Source organism: Staurois parvus, unplaced genomic scaffold, assembly GCF_062004578.1.
Source record: "Staurois parvus isolate SC_StPar_1 unplaced genomic scaffold, SC_StPar_1.0 ptg000092l, whole genome shotgun sequence".
NCBI classification, from domain to species: Eukaryota; Metazoa; Chordata; class Amphibia; order Anura; family Ranidae; genus Staurois; species Staurois parvus.
Window position 1 is genome coordinate 918,031 of NW_028317888.1, and position 21,885 is coordinate 939,915.

The 21,885-nt window shown below is 45.8% G+C and overlaps 1 protein-coding gene across 1 annotated transcript in view; it reads right to left on the reverse strand.

Moving 5' to 3' along the window:
* The window catches only part of LOC149468103 (uncharacterized), a 60,613-nt gene that overhangs the window by 15,146 nt on the left and 23,582 nt on the right, over window positions 1-21,885 (reverse strand). Inside the window, exons 3-4 of the mRNA XM_089670672.1 lie at window positions 7,099-7,907; window positions 6,188-6,302 (exon numbers count right to left, since the gene is read on the reverse strand). Coding sequence (XP_089526798.1) covers window positions 6,188-6,302; window positions 7,099-7,907 — 924 coding nt within the window. The remainder of the gene's footprint in view (window positions 1-6,187; window positions 6,303-7,098; window positions 7,908-21,885) is intronic.

Here is a 21,885-nt window from a genome sequence, read left to right on the forward strand (position 1 = left end):
TGACTCTGGATGGAGGGACATTGGGAGGAGGAGCTGTGAGGTCAGTGTGATGTCATAGGACATATAGACTCTGGATGGAGGGACATTTGGATGAGGAGCTTTGAGGGGTCCTCTATATGAGGCTTCCATGCAAACCAAATCCTAGTTCCTGGGTGCGTCCTACCTCTCCTAAACTGAAGAGTGACCTTTGACCTTTACCATCCAGAAATCTGTCTGGAATCTGTGGAAGTAAGCTGTCATGTGATCAGGTGACGTGCGGAGGAACAGAGTGTAAATAGCAGACAATTGTCTCCAGAGCCCCTAATGGTGGGGATGGATTTGGCGGCGTGCTGGTGCCAAGTTTCCTCCCCCCAGGGTCACTGCAGGTGTGGAGAAAAGCTGTGTAAGAGGATATGGAGGAGAGATGAGGAGGAGATCCAGGAATCAGGAGAAAGGTCAGGGCAAGCAACAGACGAGCGCATCCAAGAGACCAAGCCGGGGTCACGACACAGAAAATCAATCCAAGGAAACAACAGGCAGGACGAGGAATAGCAAGAAGGAGCTGAGAGACAAATGAGAATATTGCTCAGCCAATGGGAGATGATCTCAGCATGACTTCCATCATGAAGGAGATGAGGGGGAGGGGAGGAAGTCACTGAAGGTGACCATAGATCCATGGAAATTCAGTTGGTTCAGCAGGGATCGCTCACATTTCCATCCATGTGTGGCCACTGCTGGATAAAAGCCACTCCCCCAGCGGCTGCAGCCAATAGCTTCAGTGCTGATCTGTGTATTCTGAGAGCGGAGGAGTCCCCCCATTGTCAGAATACAAGAGTACAGCGGGGAGGATTCCCCCATCCACCTCCAATGTGTGGATGGGGGAATCACTTCAGTTTTTCTGCTCATCCCGCTGGCTGAACGATAAAACTGAACCATGTAGGCCAGCTTTGGGAGCAAATATATTATCATCAACTCCTCCCCCTGAAGGGGTTCATCTACGTATTACCTCCTCTGCCGCCAGATCCATGACTCTCTGCTTCCTCCTGACTCACCTCTCACCCAGAACAACCTGAGTGTACTTGACATCACTTCCTGTCTTTACCTGACATCACTTCCTGTCTTCCATAGAGACTTCCTGTCTGGGTAGAAGTGAGATCCCCACCTTGTGGAGCTCAGAGGAACTGCAGCCCTGAGAAGCATCTGGTAGTGTGACTCCAGCCTTGTGCTGGGTGTGTATGGACTGTAGATCCTTATAGAGGGGTCACCTCCACTCCCACCAAGGGGGACAGAAATATATGACTGCTCGGGGGAGGGATTTTGTCTCCTTTGATTCTGCAGTAAAATTGATTGCAGATTTAGTCCTGTAGAACATCTGGTATATGGATACAAAGCCCCCCAGCCCAGAGTAAAGGGTGGAAATGGCTCCTGATCCCCAGATTTGGGCCATAACATCATCACTATCCCCACCCCTTCCCATATATTGCGGATGATAGGTCAGGGAGTTGTCATTCAGTGAGTGGTGTTGTCACATTTGGTCATCAGATTTATTTTTTTTGGTGATCATTATACTTCATGCTAGACATTGATCTACATCATGGGACTTTTTTTTTGCAATCTATATTTTTTGTGATTGAGTAGGATCCCTCCCCTTTGCTGGCCTGGCCGGAATGCTCAGATAAGGGTTTGGTATGGAATGTTGGCAGGACCTTCAGGAACATATCTCAGATACTCTCTGTAAGGTGACCATAGACATGGAGGACACCAGCAATGGTTGAGATGTAACATACCCTGTAAAGGTGGCATGATATGACAGATATTCCTGGAATTCAATGTTCAGTATTACAGATACAGTGTTCTCTTCATTTAGTGGTCAGTAGAAGACAAATGGTCACAATTTATAAATCTGAATAGTTGGCTCTGGAGTGGAGCCTGAAGATTGGAGGAATGAACACCTAGATGGCAATAATGATCTGACATCCCTGTAGACATAGATACACATGAATGATCTGTCACCTCGCTGGCCAAAAGGAGTTGAGCACCAACATGGGTCAGGCACCACCCTGTGAGGATGTACCAGAGCTAACCAGGAAAGCCAGTAAGAGTCCATGGGTTATCTGGTACTAGAGATGGCCATTCTGGGGGAGGGTGCCACAACAGAATGGACACTTGCAGTCACTGAAAAGAAAAAAAAGAGACAAAGTGGGAGGCTGCAAAGAACAGAGCAGCTGCCTCTGTGTCTGTCCCTGTGGTAAGGGAAACCCCAAGAGTCTCCAGGAAGTACTTTAGCTATAACCAATAACATACTAGAGATGAGAAAAGGTTCTTTCAGGACTTTGAACACCAATGCAAGCTGCTGGAAGTACCTCCCATGAACTGGACCTGCCATGTGGTAGGGCTGCTAGATGAAGGGGACATTGAGGCCCATCACATGATGGATCCCCTAAAGAAATGCAGCTATGAGTACATAAAAAGGGCCGGGATGGAAGCGGCATCACAGTCTTATTGGGCCCAGTTTCAGACTACCCCTCACCTCCCAGAGACCTCTTTCAAAATATTCTCGCATAAACTGTCTTTAGCGTTTCACTGATCACTGACAGGGGAGAAAGGGACCTCCCCTGAGGAAATTATTCACATGATCCAGAAGGAGATGTTCTTGTTCATGTCCCTCTGAGCTCCAGCAGTGGGTGTGTGAAAGGAAACCCATCACCCTAGAGGAAGCAACAGCCTTAGCAGATGAGGCCCTCATGATTAATCCTCAATGGAAGAAGACAGCTGCTGAGGTACTCCAAGTTGCCAGGATTCGCAGCCCCACATTTGTACCCTCTATGCCTCCCCACTGCTGGATGACAATCCAGTTCCCCCTCAGCAGGCCCCCAGGCCTACTATAGAGAGACTCTGCTTTGGCTGCCCTGCTAAGAAACCTCTCCCAAGTCGGTGCACTGTGGATTTGTACCAAGCTTCTGAGGAAATGCCACTCCTACCCCAGCCCTCTGGGTCACCCTTGGACCGCACACATTACAGATGTGGACAACCCAGGCATCTCCAGGCTAGATGCCCAAGGAACTTTCACCCTCCCCAGACTCAAAACACTTGCCCTGATCCCAGTGTAGTGCTGGTGGCAGGAGGAGAGAGCCTTTCACCATCTCAAAGTGAATGGATGCCTCCAACAACAACCAGCACCCTTCTAGGAGTCTACGGAGTCCAGCCACTTACCCCAAGCTACCCTGAGATAAGACAGCAGCAGTTACAGGAGGTCTGAATAGATGGATGAAAAGTCATTGGTTTCCGTGATACAGGCACCTTACTGACCATCGTTGATCTCTGTCTGGTGAATCTGATTGGATGGATTTTCTATTGAACTAGTGGGGGAGGGTGCCATGAGACATCACCCAAAGGCCTTTTTTATTTTGGATTATGAACTTTGTTCTGCTGGGGTTATGGCAGGACTTCCTGCCTACATTCTCCTAGGGAACGACCTGAGAGAACTTAATTGTCAGTTTCTAGGGAGTGTGATCCAGAGCCATTCTCTGGGAGTAGAGCAAAAATCTAAGACAGGCTTGATGCAAATTCATCAAGGATCTACCCCATTAACTATGTAAAGACTTGGGTCAATCCCACCAACGCCCCAAGGTTTAGAGGAGGATCTCTTGGTTTGCAAAACAGGTGGAGACATAAAGGAAGAGCACCCCATCCCAGATGCTGTAAATGGAGACAGCGGGGTCACAAACTAACTGTCCCAAGAGTTGTAGAGAGATTTCTGACTCCACAGCTGCAGTTTGGTGGAGTGGTAATGTAAGTAGATCAAACTATCCTCCCAGCACTTCAAATGTGTCCCTAAGCCAACCACTTCTATACCCCAATGTGATGTCCTGCTGGAATGAGTTTTAACAACCACGTGGCCCTCAGTTTAAAAGCTTAACTCCTTGTCTTCCTGGATCCCTGCCCTGTGCTTGACTCAACCCACTTGTCTGCCCAGTTCCCTGTCCTGTGCTGGACTCAACCACTGGTCTGTCTGGATTCTGGCCCTGTCTGCTGGAGTTGACCCTTGCTACATCCTACCCTGGTCTGCCTGGATCCCTGCCTTATGTGCTGGACTTACACGCTGCTACGTTGTACTCTGGTCTGCCTGGATCCCTGCCTTATGTGCTGGACTTACACGCTGCTACGTTGTACTCTGGTCTGCCTGGATCCCTGCCTTATGTGCTGGACTTACACGCTGCTACGTTGTACTTTGGTCTGTCTGGATCCCTGCCGTGTGGGTTGGGTACATTCTCCTTGCCATACCATCTGGTGTAGTGGTTCTCCATTTTGCTTGGCCATCCTACTTGGACTATCTGTTTGGTATTACATTGTTACCAGGTAGACTATTTTTGGGCGAGGGTGTGTGGCCCTATGCACTAATTAATAAATATAAAATGTCACCTTTATTAGGATTTTTACAAAAAATGTATATACTGAACTATATTTCATTCAAAACCTTATAAACTGGAATGCACTGCGCTACAATCTCATAACTGAATTCATTACAATTATTAGCCAGTAGACCCATCCCTTGCATCCAAATGGGTGTCAGCACCAAGCCAAGTTAGATTACATAGTATTTTTGGATGACACTGTTGTGGCTAAAACAATTGTGGTTTGATCATATACCTATCAGGAAGGATGCATATACTCTCCAGTAAAGAAATGATGTTCCCCCAGGAGAGAACTCAATAGGTTATATGATCTATCTCGCTACAGATATGTAATACGGATACACTCCCATGTACCTCTCAATACCAGCCTCTAATGGACAAACCCCATACATCACCATATCCAGTCAAAAATACCACACTATCTTGAGGAATGCAAAGAATGCACAAACATGCACACTGCAGACCACTCCAAAAAAGGGGAGTAAGTACCATGTGCATTCAAAAAGTTCTCCCAAATGACCCACCAAAAAAAGGAAAGAATTCTGTTTCGCTCCAACTACAGAGCTTCATCAGGAGTATGGAGAATTAAAATCAGATCAGGTAGTGGTAAGAAGCTGTGCTCAATATCACAGCAAGAAATGGCACCTATTGTTTGTTTTATCCCTATATATAGAAGTATTGGCCATCAAAATGGCTGCCACGTGCGTGACGTTGTGACATCACAGCGTACATTTGTCATCACGCATGCGCGTTGTCACGGCTTCAAAACTTCCGTACATGCCCAGTTCTTCATAGGTCACCATCTTGAGGATGAAAAGCAACATTACAATAATCTGGGAGGCAATGTATTCTGCTGTTCCACTCCACAAATGTCCCATGGACACAGCATTAATACCTCACTATTTGAGAACCTTGTTTATAGTTCATACCAATATATAGCATGTTATGGGGTCAATGCAAACAAAACACCAGAGTCCCTCATCAGCCCTAATAAAGGTTCCATTTTCTATGTATTATTGGCTGATTGGTGTGTAGGGACACGTACCCTCGCCCAGTATAGAGTTGTTGGTTGCCAAATATGATGATTTATAATTAAGGCTTAGTAAAATAACTGAACCCGGTGGACTATTTTGTTGTGCCGTGTCCTGTCCCCCGTACTGTGCCCCCACGTTCCCCAGTAATCCCCCGTATGTCGGGTTTTGTGTCCCCGCCTCCGTGTGCTCTCTCTCTGCACTCCTAGTTGATCACATATATGAATGATTATTTGTTGATCATTTATCATTCAGCTCTATATGGGGTTTCCCATTATGTGTGACTCAGGTCTGGTGTCTTAGATATATTTAGACTTTTCATTTCTTTGCTGTTTTGCACAATTGAATGAATTATTTGTTAAAGGGACAGCGCACCTAATCACGTAAAACATTTGCTGTGTTTGTGTATTTGAACCCTTCTTGGTGTGCAGCTTCTCATGTGATAGGATTCATATTTGCCTTCTTCTTTATACACGAAGCGTGAGGTACAGACCTGTATTTGTGATGCCAAGGAAAGCAGATTCCTCCATAATCACATCAGAATAGGAGGATAGGGGCCCCTAGAGGTAGCAGTGATACCCTATAGGTGATCAGAGCCAGAGATCCAAAAAGAGACATTGACCCCACCTCTCTGCCCTCTAGTAGGCATAAGGCCTGTGGCCCCATATAGTGGGACTGATGATAGAGTGATCCTGGTCAGCTGAGGGGGCCCTGTGCACTGGTTACCCCAGGTGATCACCCACCCAGCCTGTCAGTGCTCACCTCTGCCCCCATCAGGAAGGAGTATGCATGTGTTGCCCCCAGGTACCTCTTGTGGCCAGCCATTGTGTCTACCAGTAGGAGCCATCCAGGCTGCAACCATGTACATCTGGGGTGTCTGTGAGGGAGAACACTGCCAGCTGCTTACAGCACTGAGACTCTCCATGAATACTCTGCATGCATTGCTGAGCCACCTGACATGGACACAGGCAGTGCCTCACTCCTGACGTCCACCCGCCACACTGCACATGCACAGACGAGGCTCAACACTTAGAGTGGGGGGGAGAGAAAGAACACTGACTCCTCCCAGTTGGTGCGAAAAGTCCCCTGGGCCACCCTGAGCACCACTTCCACTATATAGACCTCCAGCAGTCCAGAAGGCACCGAACAATGCAAGAGTGTAGCTCCATCTGCTGGCCATAATGTAGTAATAGTACCACAGTGCCTCAGTATTGCCACTAGATGGAGCTGATGATCATAGGAAATCACTGTATGAAATGAAATACGACCAATATTCATCATGCCTATGTGTCATATTCATTTTACAATTACAAAAATAGACCTCCAATGATTGTGAAATCTCCCACCACAAAATGTACTCAGCCAATCACAGGGCAGGACTCCATTTTTATTCTTCTGCTGCTATCAATTGCCAACCCGATCCCACACTTCATCCATGTCTTTGGGGACCTCTGATCTCCTTATGAACTGTTTCTTCTATGATGAAGATCAGCCATGGAGTATATCTGAGGTGTATATCAGGGTGTGCTTCTTCCCCACATGAGAGCTGGGATGTCCAGCAACATTCATCTAGAAGACATTTCCCACACTCAAGGCACTAATACTTCTCCAGGGTTGTGTGGGACCCCTGATGTACAGGAAGACAGGACTTCAGTGAGGAACATTTCTCTCACTCAAGACAGGAACGTGGCTTCTCCCTCATGTGCAATCTCTGATGTTTGGAAAGGCTGCATTTCACTGAGAAACATTTCCCACACGCAGAACAGGAATATGGCTTCTCCCCAGTGTGAGATCTCTGATGTTTGTCAAGACTGGACTTCTCCGAAAAACATTTCCCACACTCAGGACAGGAATATGGTTTTTGCCCCGTGTGAGATCTCTGATGTGTGTAAAGATGAGACTTCTGTGAAAAACATTTCCCGCACTCAGGGCAGCAATAAGGCTTCTCCCCTGTGTGAGACCTCTGATGATTGACAATATCTGTTTTTGTTGCAAAACATTTTCCACACTCAGAACAGGAAAGTGGCTTCTCTCCCGTGTGAGATCTCTGATGCCTGTACAAACTAGACAACTGTGAAAAACATTTCCCACACTCAAGACAGGAAAGTGGCTTCTCCCCCATGTGTGATCTCTGATGTCTGTAAAAATTGGATGTCTGTGAAAAACATTTCCCGCACTCAGGACAGGAATATGGTTTTTCTCCCGTGTGAGATCTTTTATGCCTAGTTAGGTGGGATTTAAAATGGAAACGCTTCCCGCACTCAGTACAGGAAAAGATCTTCCTTGTTGGAAAGCAGACCCGGTCCCACACAGTCTGAGGTTCCTCAGGATACGAGGAATCCGATGGTCCATCTACACTGGGTGGTGCCGGATGGACATTGGAGGGAGCCGGGTTTTCTCCTGGACTATACTGTGTGATGTCCTCATCTTCTACTTTCCAGTCTGGAGACAAAGTGAGACAATCCTCGGAGGTTTTCCTCATCTCCCGGCCATGGACTAAAATACAAAGACAAAGAGGATTACTAGACAGGAGCTGATTGGTTCCCCCAAACCAGGACTCCGCCCACATCAGGCAGCTTGGTCTCTGCGGAGCTTACAATTCCACCCTCAAGGGAACTAGGAAATGGCTCCTCTGATCTCCTACCAGGTCATTTCTTTATTCATGGACCTTAGTCAGAGAGTGAGGAAACAACCAGAACTGTCTTTTATAGGAGGGACAGTGATGAGGGGATTATAGGACGAGGGGCCCCACCCCCTCTATCACTCATCGCCATCTTCCCAACACAAGAAGTACTGCACTTCCTTATTTAGTCCATGATTTAGTCATGAAGAACAGCGGGGCTGAGCCCCACCAGAGGTCAGAGAGTGAGGATGGGGGGAGAACAACCAAGATGAAGACTGGACTGATCCTGAAGTCAGGAGTATGTAATGTACAACACAGAGTATATAGTGCAGGGGTCAGGAGTATATAATGTACAATATAAATTATACAGTGTAAGGGTCAGGACTCATAATATTGGTATTCAGTAATCAGTGGAAGCGTAAATGTTTGCTGTAGACAAGTTGCAGAGATCCCACACCGCTGCCTCCCATCTCCTGAGACTGCACTCAGTGACTTGGGTCTGAGACACTACAGACATATCCCTCCACCCGGCACAGCCAGCAGACCACAGAGCAAGGAACCCTGGGAGAAATGTTCTGTCAGAGATCTTACTAGACCCGTACATGGGGAAGAATACCCAACTCACATGTCCCATGGGCCTAGGTAGAGCTACACCTATGGTGAAAATGAAAATTTTTCTGCCAGTTGAACCCCAGAACCTCCATAAATCCAGTCTAGATACATACATTGTGTCTGCAGCACAGAGAAGGAAGATTATCCGAGAGAAATCCAGGAATACAGGACGGGGAACACAGCTCAGGAAAGTGACCAGGGGATTACAGGCTGATATCACCCAGTCCCCGCCCTACTCTGGACCAATCAGTGAGCAGTATGGGTGGAGGAATGGATTTAGTGTTCATGACCCACCTGTGCTGATCTCTGTAGGAGTGTCCTCCTCTATAAATGTCCCCGTTATTCCATCCTCCTCCATAGACTGCTGATCATCCCTCACATACGCCTCTTCTTCTTCTGCTTTCACCTCAAATTCTATATCTATCAGATCTTCACTCTAAACCAAGAAAATGAGAAATTTCACCAAAAATATATAAATATAAGCTCACATGAAAAATCCACATATTTTCTCCTCAAATTCATGTTCTAGATGCTCAGTCCAACCAACCTTGTAACATTGAGGGATGGTGTGACCTTCCTGTGTGGAATCCCGGGAATACAGAGGACGGGGACATCTCTCTGGTGGGTTCCCATGACTGGATCCATCTGTAGGAAACACACACACTGACTGAATCCATTGTTTCTATGTGTTTATCAGATGATGGGGGATCTAGGTGGATCCTCCGTACTGCTCTCTCCTTTCCAATAAAGTCTCCTCTTACCCGGTGATGTGAGGGGCGGCTGATTGTCCATCATGACGTCCTTGTAGAGATCCTTGTGTCCTTCTAAATACTCCCACTCCTCCATGGAGAAATAGACAGTGACACCCTGACACCTTATAGGAACCTGACACACACAATGATACAGTCACCATCCAGACACATCCCTTGTCTGTTACTGGAGAATGTCCCAGAATTCCCGGCACCGCTCACCTCTCCTGTCAGCAGATGGACCATCATGGTGGTCAGTTCCAGAATCTTCTGCTCTTTCTCCCTCTCAGGTATCAGAGAATGAGATGGAGGCACCATGGTGAGGCTCTGGGTTCTGCTCCATCCTCCTGAGATTGGCTCCCCACTAGACTTCTTCTTTACAACATAATCCTACAGATCAGGAGACAAATAAAACAATATCAACCACCTGACATCATCTAAATGTGTGCAAAAATAAAATGGTCTATTGACCAGAATAGACAAGAGTGATGTCATGTGACCTCCCAGTATCCTCCTCACCTCTCCGGTCAGGTCTGTGTTTTATTAATAGAGATGAGGGTGACGTCATGTGACCTCCCAGAATCCTCCTCACCTCTCCGGTCAGGTCTGTGTTTTATTAATAGAGATGAGAGTGATGTCATGTGACCTCCCAGAATCCTCCTCACCTCTCCGGTCAGGTCTGTGTTTTATTAATAGAGATAAGAGTGATGTCATGTGACCTCCCAGAATCCTCCTCACCTCTCCGGTCAGGTCTGTGTTTTATTAATAGAGATAAGAGTGATGTCATGTGACCTCCCAGAATCCTCCTCACCTCTCCGGTCAGCAGGTAGATGATCTCCAGGGTGAGGTTTAGTATCTTCTCAGTCATGTGACTCCGGTCCTCCTCCATCCTCATTGGTGCCATCATGTGATCTATACAGGTCTCCTTGTAGACGGATAACTTTGGGAAATGAAAGTAAGAATGATTTGGATGGTATTGGTCACACAATAATAGGATGTGGATGTGGGGGGGGAATAGGAGGGTTGCTGGACATTGAAGAACTACTCCCCTCATGGGAAGACATTTTGTTTGGACTGTTTAGTGTTTACTACAATTTTGAGGTCCGGGGCCCCTTTTCTCTGTTGGGTTTGTTTGGTCTCTGAACTGGTTTGATGAGTATTAGATCTGCAGACAAGGAATGATAAATCTGATCCTTCCTATGACTAGTTTGCTCTGAGGCAGTGCTGTGAGGTCAATGTCGGCTCATCATGCAGGGATGGTCACTTTACATCGCCCGACGCCCGGGACATGTAGTTCTGGGGGCCGCCAAGTATTGTTTTTAATCTTTATCCCTGCTGAGGGCAAGCCACAGGGCTCTCCTTTCAGGTGCCAGCCTCTGCCACCCCGTGTGTGTGAACCTCTCCTGTACCTACTATGCTTCCCCGGCTCTGCTTGCCCATCTGTGGACCCGGGTCAGCGGGTGTCGGAGGGTAGAGGGGACGGAGGAGAGCGGACACATTCACTCCCTTCTTGTCCTGACCCAGAAGTGACGTTATGACAGATTTCCCCCACACTTGAGGCCAGCAAAGAATGTAATGCGGTGCGATGTGCTCTACATTACATCCAATGGAGTACAGGGGAGACATTGGGGGTCTTTTAGACCCTGGATGTCTCAATAAAGAGAACCTCTCATCAAAAGTCATCACATAGAGGACTTTGTCCCCTTAAGTAAAAATGTTTTTTTAAATGCAAACAATTAAAGTTACACCCAAGTACATAACTCATCCCTTTAAAAAATTTTAAGGCCCCCCCTCCCCCACATATATGCACGCCCAAATGTAAGAGCACACGCTGGAGCGCCTACACGTGATAACATTGATTGTGATACACGTTACATATCGCCGGTCACACCAGAATGAGAGGATAATTCTAGGAGCAGACCTCCTCCGTACTCCATACTGATGACCTAGAAGGGGCTATAAATGTGTCCCCTATAGATAATACCGGGGACTAAAGGTTGTCACCATTTCAGCACACACAACTTAAGGTTTGACATGTTGGATATCTATTTACTCGCTGCAACCTCGGCTTTTATATTTTTACACATAAATGGGTCATTTATTGCTTTTTTGTGCCCTGAAATTAACGTAAGTATATTTTTTAGTGAAATTTGGCATTTCCTAGACTTTGTGATAATATTTTGTGGCATAAAAAAATAGAACTGCCGCTATTTTATTCTCTAAAGTCTCTACTTTTAGAAAACCTATATTTTGGGGGTTTTGTGTCATCTTCAGGATAAAAATGATTTTTTAAATGTGCAAAAAATGCAAAAACGGCTCTGGGTGTGAAAGGCAGAAAGGATAAGCCGGACACTCCCCTTTCCTGAGGAGCAGCCAATCGGTTCTCATTACACTGCAAGGTCTCTCCCCTCCCTGCTAGTCCCCGGGTGCAGTGCTGGAGACAGGCGGGGGAGGGGAGGAGGAGATAAACAGCGCAATGTTACACATATTAAATGTTTTAGTCGCTATAAAGCCCCTTTCATTTTTTAAACCCCAGATATTCCTAAAAGAGCCTCAGATTTATATACATTTTCTGTTACAAAGGAATGTTTCCTTCCTCCTGAGCAGCAATGTAAGGGGCTCTATGCTCCATACTCCTGACCCCGGCACTCCATCATTGTGTTGGCTGCATAGTGTAATGATTGCCCATTGGCTGCCTGTGTAGTGTCATCATTGCCCTTTGTAGGCCATGTATGGTCAGGATGGTCCTTGTCTTGTCTATTTATTGTCAGTGCTGTTTGTTTAGAGGACCATATTACTAGAATTTATCTCCACAATGAGGAGAATGTTCCGGCCCCGGAAGTGGGGGAATGTTCTGCCCCTGAAGGGGGTAATCTGGGTTCCCACACTATATATGTGTGTATCATCATCTGCTGGAGATAAAAGATGTCACAGTGACTATGGAGGAAGAGGACAGGCATGACTGTGGAGGAAGAGGACGGACATGACTACGGAGGAAGAGGACGGACGTGACTACGGAGGAAGAGGACGGACGTGACTACGGAGGAAGAGGACGGACGTGACTACGGAGGAAGAGGACGGACGTGACTACGGAGGAAGAGGACGGACGTGACTACGGAGGAAGAGGACGGACGTGACTACGGAGGAAGAGGACAGACAGGACTATGGAGGAAGAGGACGGACAGGACTATGGAGGAAGAGGACGGACAGGACTATGGAGGAAGAGGACGGACATGACGGTGAGGTTACTGGGTGTAAATAGGAAATAACAACTTATTACCTCCTCTGCTGCCACGTCCACCAATGTCTCTGATCTGCTTCCTCCCAACTCACCTCTCCGAATGTCCTCTCTGTCCCTGACATCACTTCCTGTCTGTACCTGACATCACTTCCTGTCTGTATTCCATAGAGAAGTCCTGTCTGGGGAGAAATGAGATCACCATCTTGTGGATTTCATAGGACCTGCAGCCCTGAGAAACGTCCCCTAATAACCATTCCTGCATTGTATCTACCTTACAGAGATACCAGGGAAGATCAAAAAGAACTAAAAAAAGTAAGAAACAATAAACCTAACTCTTATGCAACCAACTGTTTATATAATATATTTTACTACAGATAGAAAAGACTTAAAGACACAGAACACAAGATAAAAACAAAATACATAATAAAACAGAAACCTCCAAAACAGATCTTTTTGGCTAAAAAAAATGCAAAAATACATCCTAAAGTATAAGAATATATCTCAATCCACTCATAATGAAGATGTCAGACATAAATGACAAGGATGTAATGGTCACAGAGGAATGGTGGTGGAGATCTCTCACAGTAAGAACACTTCCTTGAATGGTTCTATAAATAAAGAATGAATCCTGGAGGGAATAAAGCTGTAAAGCAATAAATAATATATAAACTGGGCCATCCACTTCATCCATAAAGACATTGTGATTGAAGATCTTCTAGATCACATAGAAGGAGGACTCATCCATGATTTCATACATTTGTTTGGAAGGATAGAACAATCCTCAGAAGGGAACATGTAGGATGACAGGAAAGGCTCCTGACTGGTGAGATCCTCCAAACATAATGATGACATCCATGAACTGGAGCGAGCTCGTTGGGGTGATAAAGCCAATCTGGAAACACTGTGTAGACGTTCTCCAAGAACTCAGCACACTCCAGGTGTGGAGAAAGTCTCCAGGTGGGTTTAGCCTGTCATTTATCATAGGTAGGAATGTCCACACATGGACTTACACAGGGACCCCCGAGACTACATATAGAACCTGTACAGTGTCCCCTGTAATGAATTGCTTCCCACCAGGCCTATAGCAGAATGACAGCTAAGCGGGATCTCTCCCATCCTGGGTGGACATCATATGAAGTCCTCCAAGTCTAGTGGCTCTGCTGTATCTTGATATGTCACCTGCTGTGTCCACCAGATGACAGATCATTGTACCAGGCCAGCCCAATACCATGTGATTGTTATGACCAATCACAGTGATCATATGACAGTTGTATACAATGAATGGCTTTCATTCATAGCCATCCATTGTGTACTATTGTGATGATCTCTGTGATTTGTCACTGGCTCACTACCTCTACTGGAAATTTATTCCAAGCATCTACTACTCTTTCAGTAAAATAATACTTTCTGAGATTAGTTGTGAACTTTCCTCCAGTTAGTTGGAGGTCATGTCCTCGTGTTCTTCATTTTGGTTACATATTGAAAATCCTGCCCTCCTGAACCTTATTCACTCCCTTGTTGTATGTAAAGGTTTCAGTCATGTCTCCCCTTTCCCTTCTCTCCTCCAGACTGGACATGTTACGTTCCTGAAGTCTCTCCTGATATCACTATTTGTATTCCCTGTCTCTGGACTCGTTCTATCTTATCACCTTTATGTAAGTGAGGTCTCCAGAACTGGACACAGTATTCTACATGAGGTTGCTGGTGACCCCTCTAGTGATAGAAAGATCTATATAGAGGAATCGGGACCTCCTTCCTCCCGCCGGTGACCCCTCTAGTAATATAAAGATCTATATAGAGGAATCGGGACCTCCTTCCTCCTGCCGGTGACCCCTCTAGTAATATAAAGATCTATATAGAGGAATCAGGACCTCCTTCCTCCTGCCGGTGACCCCTCTAGTGATATAAAGATCTATATAGAGGAATCAGGACCTTCTTCCTCCTGCTGGTGACCCCTCTAGTGATATAAAGATCTATATAGAGGAATCAGGACCTTCTTCCTCCTGCTGGTGACCCCTCTAGTGATATAAAGATCTATATAGAGGAATCAGGACCTTCTTCCTCCTGCTGGTGACCCCTCTAGTGATATAAAGATCTATATAGAGGAATCAGGACCTCCTTCCTCCTGCCGGTGACCCCTCTAGTGATATAAAGATCTATATAGAGGAATCAGGACCTTCTTCCTCCTGCTGGTGACCCCTCTAGTGATATAAAGATCTATATAGAGGAATCAGGACCTTCTTCCTCCTGCTGGTGACCCCTCTAGTGATATAAAGATCTATATAGAGGAATCAGGACCTCCTTCCTCCTGCCGGTGACCCCTCTAGTGATATAAAGATCTATATAGAGGAATCAGGACCTTCTTCCTCCTGCTGGTGACCCCTCTAGTGATATAAAGATCTATATAGAGGAATCAGGACCTCCTTCCTCTCGCCGGTGACCCCTCTGTAAGGGAATTCCCGTGAGACGGCTGGTGATTAGACTTGCGCATGTGCACAGAAATGCACGATCATGCACGGTGAAGATTGGCTCCAGGTGGACTATTTAAAAGGTGCCTTTGCCTGTGCTGAGTGCTGACTGGTCTTCAGCTGTTCCCTGTTTCCTGCTCGTTCCTGTGTGTGATTTCCTTGTTGCTGACCCGGCTTGTTCCTGACCTGACTCTGATTACTCCCCTGCTTGATACTGGTTCCTGACTTCGGCTCTGCTCCTGACTTTGGCTTGCTTATGATTTGGTATCTCGCTGTCCGCCCATTAATGATCCCGGCTATTCCTATGACACTGCTCCTGTCTCCCATGCCTGTTTCCTGCCTTGCTCTGGTGCACACCTTTCAATCTACCATACCAGCTCTGTATATCACTACTGTGCCTCAATCGGATGTTCATCAGTCTTCCAAAGTCTCCAACTGCAAGAGCTGCAAACAACACCTGCTGGCGCTCTTGTCCCCCTGGTCCCTAGACACCCTCTGTTCCTCTTCCAGTGGGGTCAGGGCTAGTGACACAAGTAAGGCCGACCTCATCATTTCAGTCCCCCATCAGGTACATGACAGTACCAGTCAGCCAATGATGGAGTCTGAAAGGGAGGCTGTCAGGAATGGACTGGCCAGCAATGGTGGGACTCACCTGCCTTATGGACTGCAGTACCAGGGCTGGCCAGCGGGTGCTCCCAGCAATCAGAGACTCAATCTTGCAGCCAGCCAAACACCTGAAACTGCTTATACTGGTGTATTTAAGGGATGGCCAGACCTGCAGACTCTGCCTTGGTGTGTGTTTTTCCTGGGCCCTGTAGCCTGTTCCTGCTTCCTGTTTCTGTTCCTATTCCTGTTCCTGTCTTGTCGCTGACCCTGCCTGACCTGTACCTCTGCTGACTTCTCCTGCTCTGACCCCGGCTCGTTCCTGACCATCCCTCTGCCTGACCCTCTGTACCACGCTGCCCGCTACCTGCTGACCCTGGCTTGTGACCCCGACCATTCTCCGCTTGCTCCCCCTGTACCTACCTGCCCGATTGATATTGACCCGGCCTGCCTGACGACGCTTGCATTGTATGTACTGTTATCTGTGGTTGGTTGGTTGGGTTTGTTTGCACTGTATTATGTTTAGTATTGCACTGCGTTTATGTTTGTATTGTTAGTGTTAATAAATTATATTGGTTATAACATATCTGAAGTCTGCGTTTCCCTGCGTCAGTCACACACCTCTGGTCATACCCGGGAGCCCTGACAGAGGCCTCTGCAATAGGGGACATCTGTCAATCAATCTCTGCCTTGTCTTACATGGTGCAGAGGTTGCAAAAGAATCCTTGAGCACATGGAAAACCAATTACCAACCAATTCAGATGTCTCAACAGCCATGGGTCCTTCTGCAGTCTCAGACATAACTACCCATCATGCTCAGCATGATTCATGACCCCTCTAGTGATATAAAGATCTATATAGAGGAATCAGGACCTTCCTCCTCCTGCTGGTGACCCCTCTAGTGATATAAAGATCTATATAGAGGAATCAGGACCTCCTTCCTCCTGCCGGTGACCCCTCTAGTGATATAAAGATCTATCTAGAGTAATCGGGACCTCCTTCCTCCTGCCGGTGACCCCTCAAGTGATATAAAGATCTATATAGAGGAATCGGACCTCATTCCTCCTGCCGATGACCCCTCTAGTGATATAAAGATCTATATAGAGGAATCGGGACCTCCTTCCTCCTGCCGGTGACCCCTCTAGTGATATTAAGATCTATATAGAGGAATCAGGACCTCCTTCCTCCTGCCGGTGACCCCTCTAGTGATATAAAGATCTATATAGAATAATGAGGACCTCCTTCCTCCTGCCAGTGACCCCTTTAGTGATATAAAGATCTATATAGAGGAATCGGGACCTCCTTCCTCCTGCCGGCGACCCCTCAAGTGATATAAAGATCTATCTAGAGGAATCATGATCTCCTTCCTCCTGCCGGTGACCCCTCTAGTGATATTAAGATCTATATAGAGGAATCAGGACCTCCTTCCTCCTGCCGGTGACCCCTCTAGTGATATAAAGATCTATATAGAATAATGAGGACCTCCTTCCTCCTGCCAGTGACCCCTCTAGTGATATAAAGATCTATATAGAGGAATCGGGACCTTCTTCCTCCTGCCGGTGACCCCTCTAGCAATATAAAGATCTATATAGAGGAATCGGGACCTCCTTCTGTGATGATTGTGTGCAATAGAGGCATAGACGTTGTACATGACAGCCATCTTGTTAGGTTTCAGCCATGTTCCCTTCTGTCCTCCCTCATCCCTTTGTCCATGGAATGCATAGCTACAAGTTGACGGAGGTCAACAGGATCTCTTATCCTAAATAAAACACAGATAGATCAGCTCCAGGGCTGTAAACCTCTAATTAGTCTGGTTTCAGGGGGTTTGCTGGAAAACCACTTCCCTCTGCCCGGTTGTAAAACAATAACTCAGTCAGTCATGACCTGTTAGGCTATTAGGGTAGAGCGTGCCATAAAACGTACATTCCACAAGAGTCATTTTTCATACCATTTATAAACTTCAGCAGGAACTGGGCACATTAATATGAAGTATATATACAGATAGATCATTTGTTAGTGCCTACAAGAGAGAAGAAGCAGTCTCTTTCCTCCTGGGTGACAAGGGTACGCTATGTTTGGTATCTTTGTGTTCCGAACAGGGGCAGACTTACAACTCATGGGGCCCCTGGGCAATAGGGGATCATGGGGTCCCTGTGTCCTTGCCCAAACTAAAAAAAGCCTATGAAAAAGGTACCAGGGGCATCTCATGGGGCCCCCTACTCACCCCGAGCCCTCGGGCAGTGCCCGAGTTTCCAAATGGTCAGTCCACCCCTGGTTCGGAATATATTTCTAAATATTAATCTGCCAGTTGCAAGGATGCTACCTGTACCTATTGAAGGTTATTGACCTTAGTATACAATTGTAAGGGATTTGGTCATAACCTTGGTTACCGCCTAACACCCATCCCCAAACTGGATGATTGGTCATTTGTTCTGTTGTTGACATCCCTTTAATATGGTAGAAAAAGACTGACAGCCTGGAGAAGACAGCTCTCATTTAACATCAATCAGAAAACATCTAACAGACTTGAGAGCCAAGGCAATCTTTTTATTCGGACAATTGGACTCTGCTCAAACCAAGGATATTGCAAGTATTCTGCCTTCTGAAGTCCTTTCTTTTATTTCTCTGTTGTCTTATTGCTCTCTTTATATCTTTCTTACATCTTTGTTTGTAAATATTTTTATTGCACCATTTTGACCTTTTTAGTAATAAATCCTATTTTCTGAAAAGTGTTGAACTGTCTCTAAAGCTTTTAATGCAAACTAAAGAATCTCTGACCCTGGAAGAGTGCTCCTGTATGTGATAATCCTCTGAATATCCCTGTCCCTGGAAGAGAGTTCCTGTATATAATAATCTTCTGAATATCCCTGTCCCTGGAAGAGTGCTCCTGTATGTGATAATCCTCTGAATATCCCTGTCCCTGGAAGAGAGTTCCTGTATATAATAATCTTCTGAATATCCCTGTCCCTGGAAGAGTGTTCCTGTATATAATAATCTTCTGAATATCCCTGTCCCTGGAAGAGTGCTCCTGTATGTGATAATCCTCTGAATATCCCTGTCCCTGGAAGAGTGTTCCTGTATATAATAATCCTCTGAATATCCCTGTCCCTGGAAGAGTGTTCCTGTATGTAATAATCCTCTGAATATCCCTGTCTGAGGTGACAGTGTGTATTACAGACACTTATACTAATATCATAGTGTTACTGCTAAGATTTGTGAGTTTCCTCCTTCTCTGTACAAAGGTGGTGGTGGCAGTGTGAAGGGTTAATTGAGTAATTAACCAGTAACAATCGCTCTCAGGCTGCTGGCACATAGATTGTAGTCCCACAAGCTGGAAAATCTTTGTTCAGGGCGCAACTGAGAGTGGCATTGTTACGCAAGTGGCAGATCGGCTGGTCCTTCGGTCACGAGTTGGTGAGAAGGGCTGAGGTCGGATGCCGCATTCTGTCATACCTTCCTCCCGCTGGTGACCCCTCTAGTGATGCATCCTAGAATTCTATTCGCTTTCCCCACTGCCTGGCCATGCTGTTTGTTCATTTTGCAATCATCTGAAATAAGTACCCCAAATCCTTTTCTTCTGAAGTGCTGGCCAACACTGTACCTCCAATGTTGTACTTTCTCAAGGGATTCTTTTTTCCTGGGTGCATTATTTTAGATTTAAAATATTGAACTGCAATTTCCACTTTTTTACCAATCTTCCTGCAATGCTAAATCCTGTTCCATGTTACAGACACCTCCAGGGATATCCTCCCTATTACACACCTTTGTGTCATCAGCAAAGAGACATCCCCTTACCCAACAACCCTTTAGTTCTATCACTTACATATAGATTACATATAGAACAGGACCAGTACAGAACCTTGGGGTACACCACTAGTGACTGGTCTCTGTTCCGTGTGAACCCCATTTACATCCACACTCTGGTATCTCTCCTTTAGCCAACTGCACATCCACTGAACCACCCAAGGGCTAAGTCCTAGCTTGTCCAACTTCTGTATTAGATCATTATGTGGAACTGTATCACATGCCTTGCTGGAATCAAGATATTCTATGTCCACAGCACCACCCTGGTCCAAATCATTGGTAATATAGTCAAAAAGTCCAATCAGATGAGTCTGCCATGGTCTGCCCTCAGTACAGCCATGCTGCTTTGGATCCAGCAAGTTGTGTGTTTCTAGATGATCAGTGATCCTTCCTTTCAGGAGTGATTCCATTAACTTGACTACAACCGATGTTAGACTCACTGGCCTGTAATTGCCGGCTTCTACCTTGCTGTCCTTCTTGGATGGAACACACTGTGCACTCCATTACATGAACAACATTGGGAGTGCTGCAATAATCATCTGATCAGGATACACAGGAGTATGGGCCAATCATAGATCAGCAGGTGTCTACAGGTTACCACCCCATAGGGTTATGAGCCAATCATAGATCAGCAGGTGCCTACAGGTTATCACCCCACAGGGTTATGAGCCAATCATAGATCACCAGGTTGTCGGAACTGTTCTGGGCTCACAGAATGAAACAGGAAGGCTGAACTTATCATCTCTACATGGACATGCTGGAAGCCATTTTGTTCTGTATATTCTATTTCATGGTTTCTGAACACAGATTCTAAGAGCATTCCAAGGTGGTTACAGCTTATGTTCCCAGGTTATAAATCTGGGGGGAGGTATGGTGGTATCAGACGGCTACAAGATGAAGACTAGACATGACACCAAGTGGTAAGATAAATGGATGAGTCCATGTCTAGATTGAACAAAGGACACAAGAACTGGTCACAATGATTATTTCCCATGATCCTCTGGAAAGAGTGCATATTATACCTTACATTGTATATGGTGTTATTATTATGTGACAGGAATATCTGATCCAAAAATGTCACTTGTATTATTATTAGTATTACATGAAGTGAATGCTTGCTTACTTATGTCATCCAGGTTTATGTTACTAGATTCCATTTCCACATACATATATTTATATGAAATGGTTTAACAATGAATACATATTGATATATTGGGGATATTCTGTTTGTAACATTATAAAGTATCAGTTTGAGTTCATTGTATGACAACGTTGTTATGTTACAGAAGACGTGAGATAAGAAGTCTCAGTATAATGACCTCATCTTTTTGTAGGATATTTAGATAGATTTTGTTTTCTCCAGAATCACTTAAAGTGGTTGTAAACCCAAATATTAAAAAATTACTTTTTTCCATAAATGAATACATTTTAATGTAAACATCCATACAGCTGTGATTGTACCTCAGAAAAATGCTCCTTTAGCTTGTCTCCGCCCTCCAAAAACTGCTGGTCTGTGGGCGTGGCTTAGGACCAGAGAATAGTAGGCGGAGATGTGATGTCACACAATCCCCCAGTTATACCCCCTCCAGCCTCGGCTCAGGAACAATCACTGGTGCTGATGAGTGCTGAGTTGTGGATCTTGTGAAGGCGGAGACCAGCATGGAGAGGACACCCCCTCCCCCACCCCTTGCAGTGTATTACATGGAGGCTCATACTGGTCTCCTCCTCAGCACAGCCTGTCACTCACAGGAGAAGGGGAATGGTGACACCATATTTCTGCTGGTGTCAGATTTATTCTGCTCAGAAGATCAGGTGGGATTTCTGGAGAAAGGGATTGCTTCAAGATACCAGACTAAGCTGAATGGCTCAGTAAAGGTAAAATCTACCCAACTGCAGGATTGGACTGATTTGTGTTTTTTAGGTTTACAACCACTTTCAGTAATACATTATTAGCAGTGACATGGGTACTAGTCTGTGTGACACCAAACCTGGCAGAAAAGCAGTTCTCTCTAATGTAGTAAGAGACGGACAGAGAAGAGGACACACATCACAAAACAAGACCCCACAAGACAGGAGACAAGGGACAACAGACGGACACAGACACCCCCTGAAGTGAGCGCACTGAAAGCTGACATCACTGACACCATACAGTCCATATTGGGAACTAGAACTTTCATTTTCCTCAGATAACTTGTACTCCCCTTATATCTCCAGATACATTGTTTAGTCCGATAACGGTTCTGGTGAGCACAGGAGGGGATGTGACGTCATTTTACCTGCAGTATAAATTATTATCATTTCCCTCCTCTGGGGAAGATTGATTTTACATATCCCTGAAGCTGATTCTGGCTTCTAGTCAA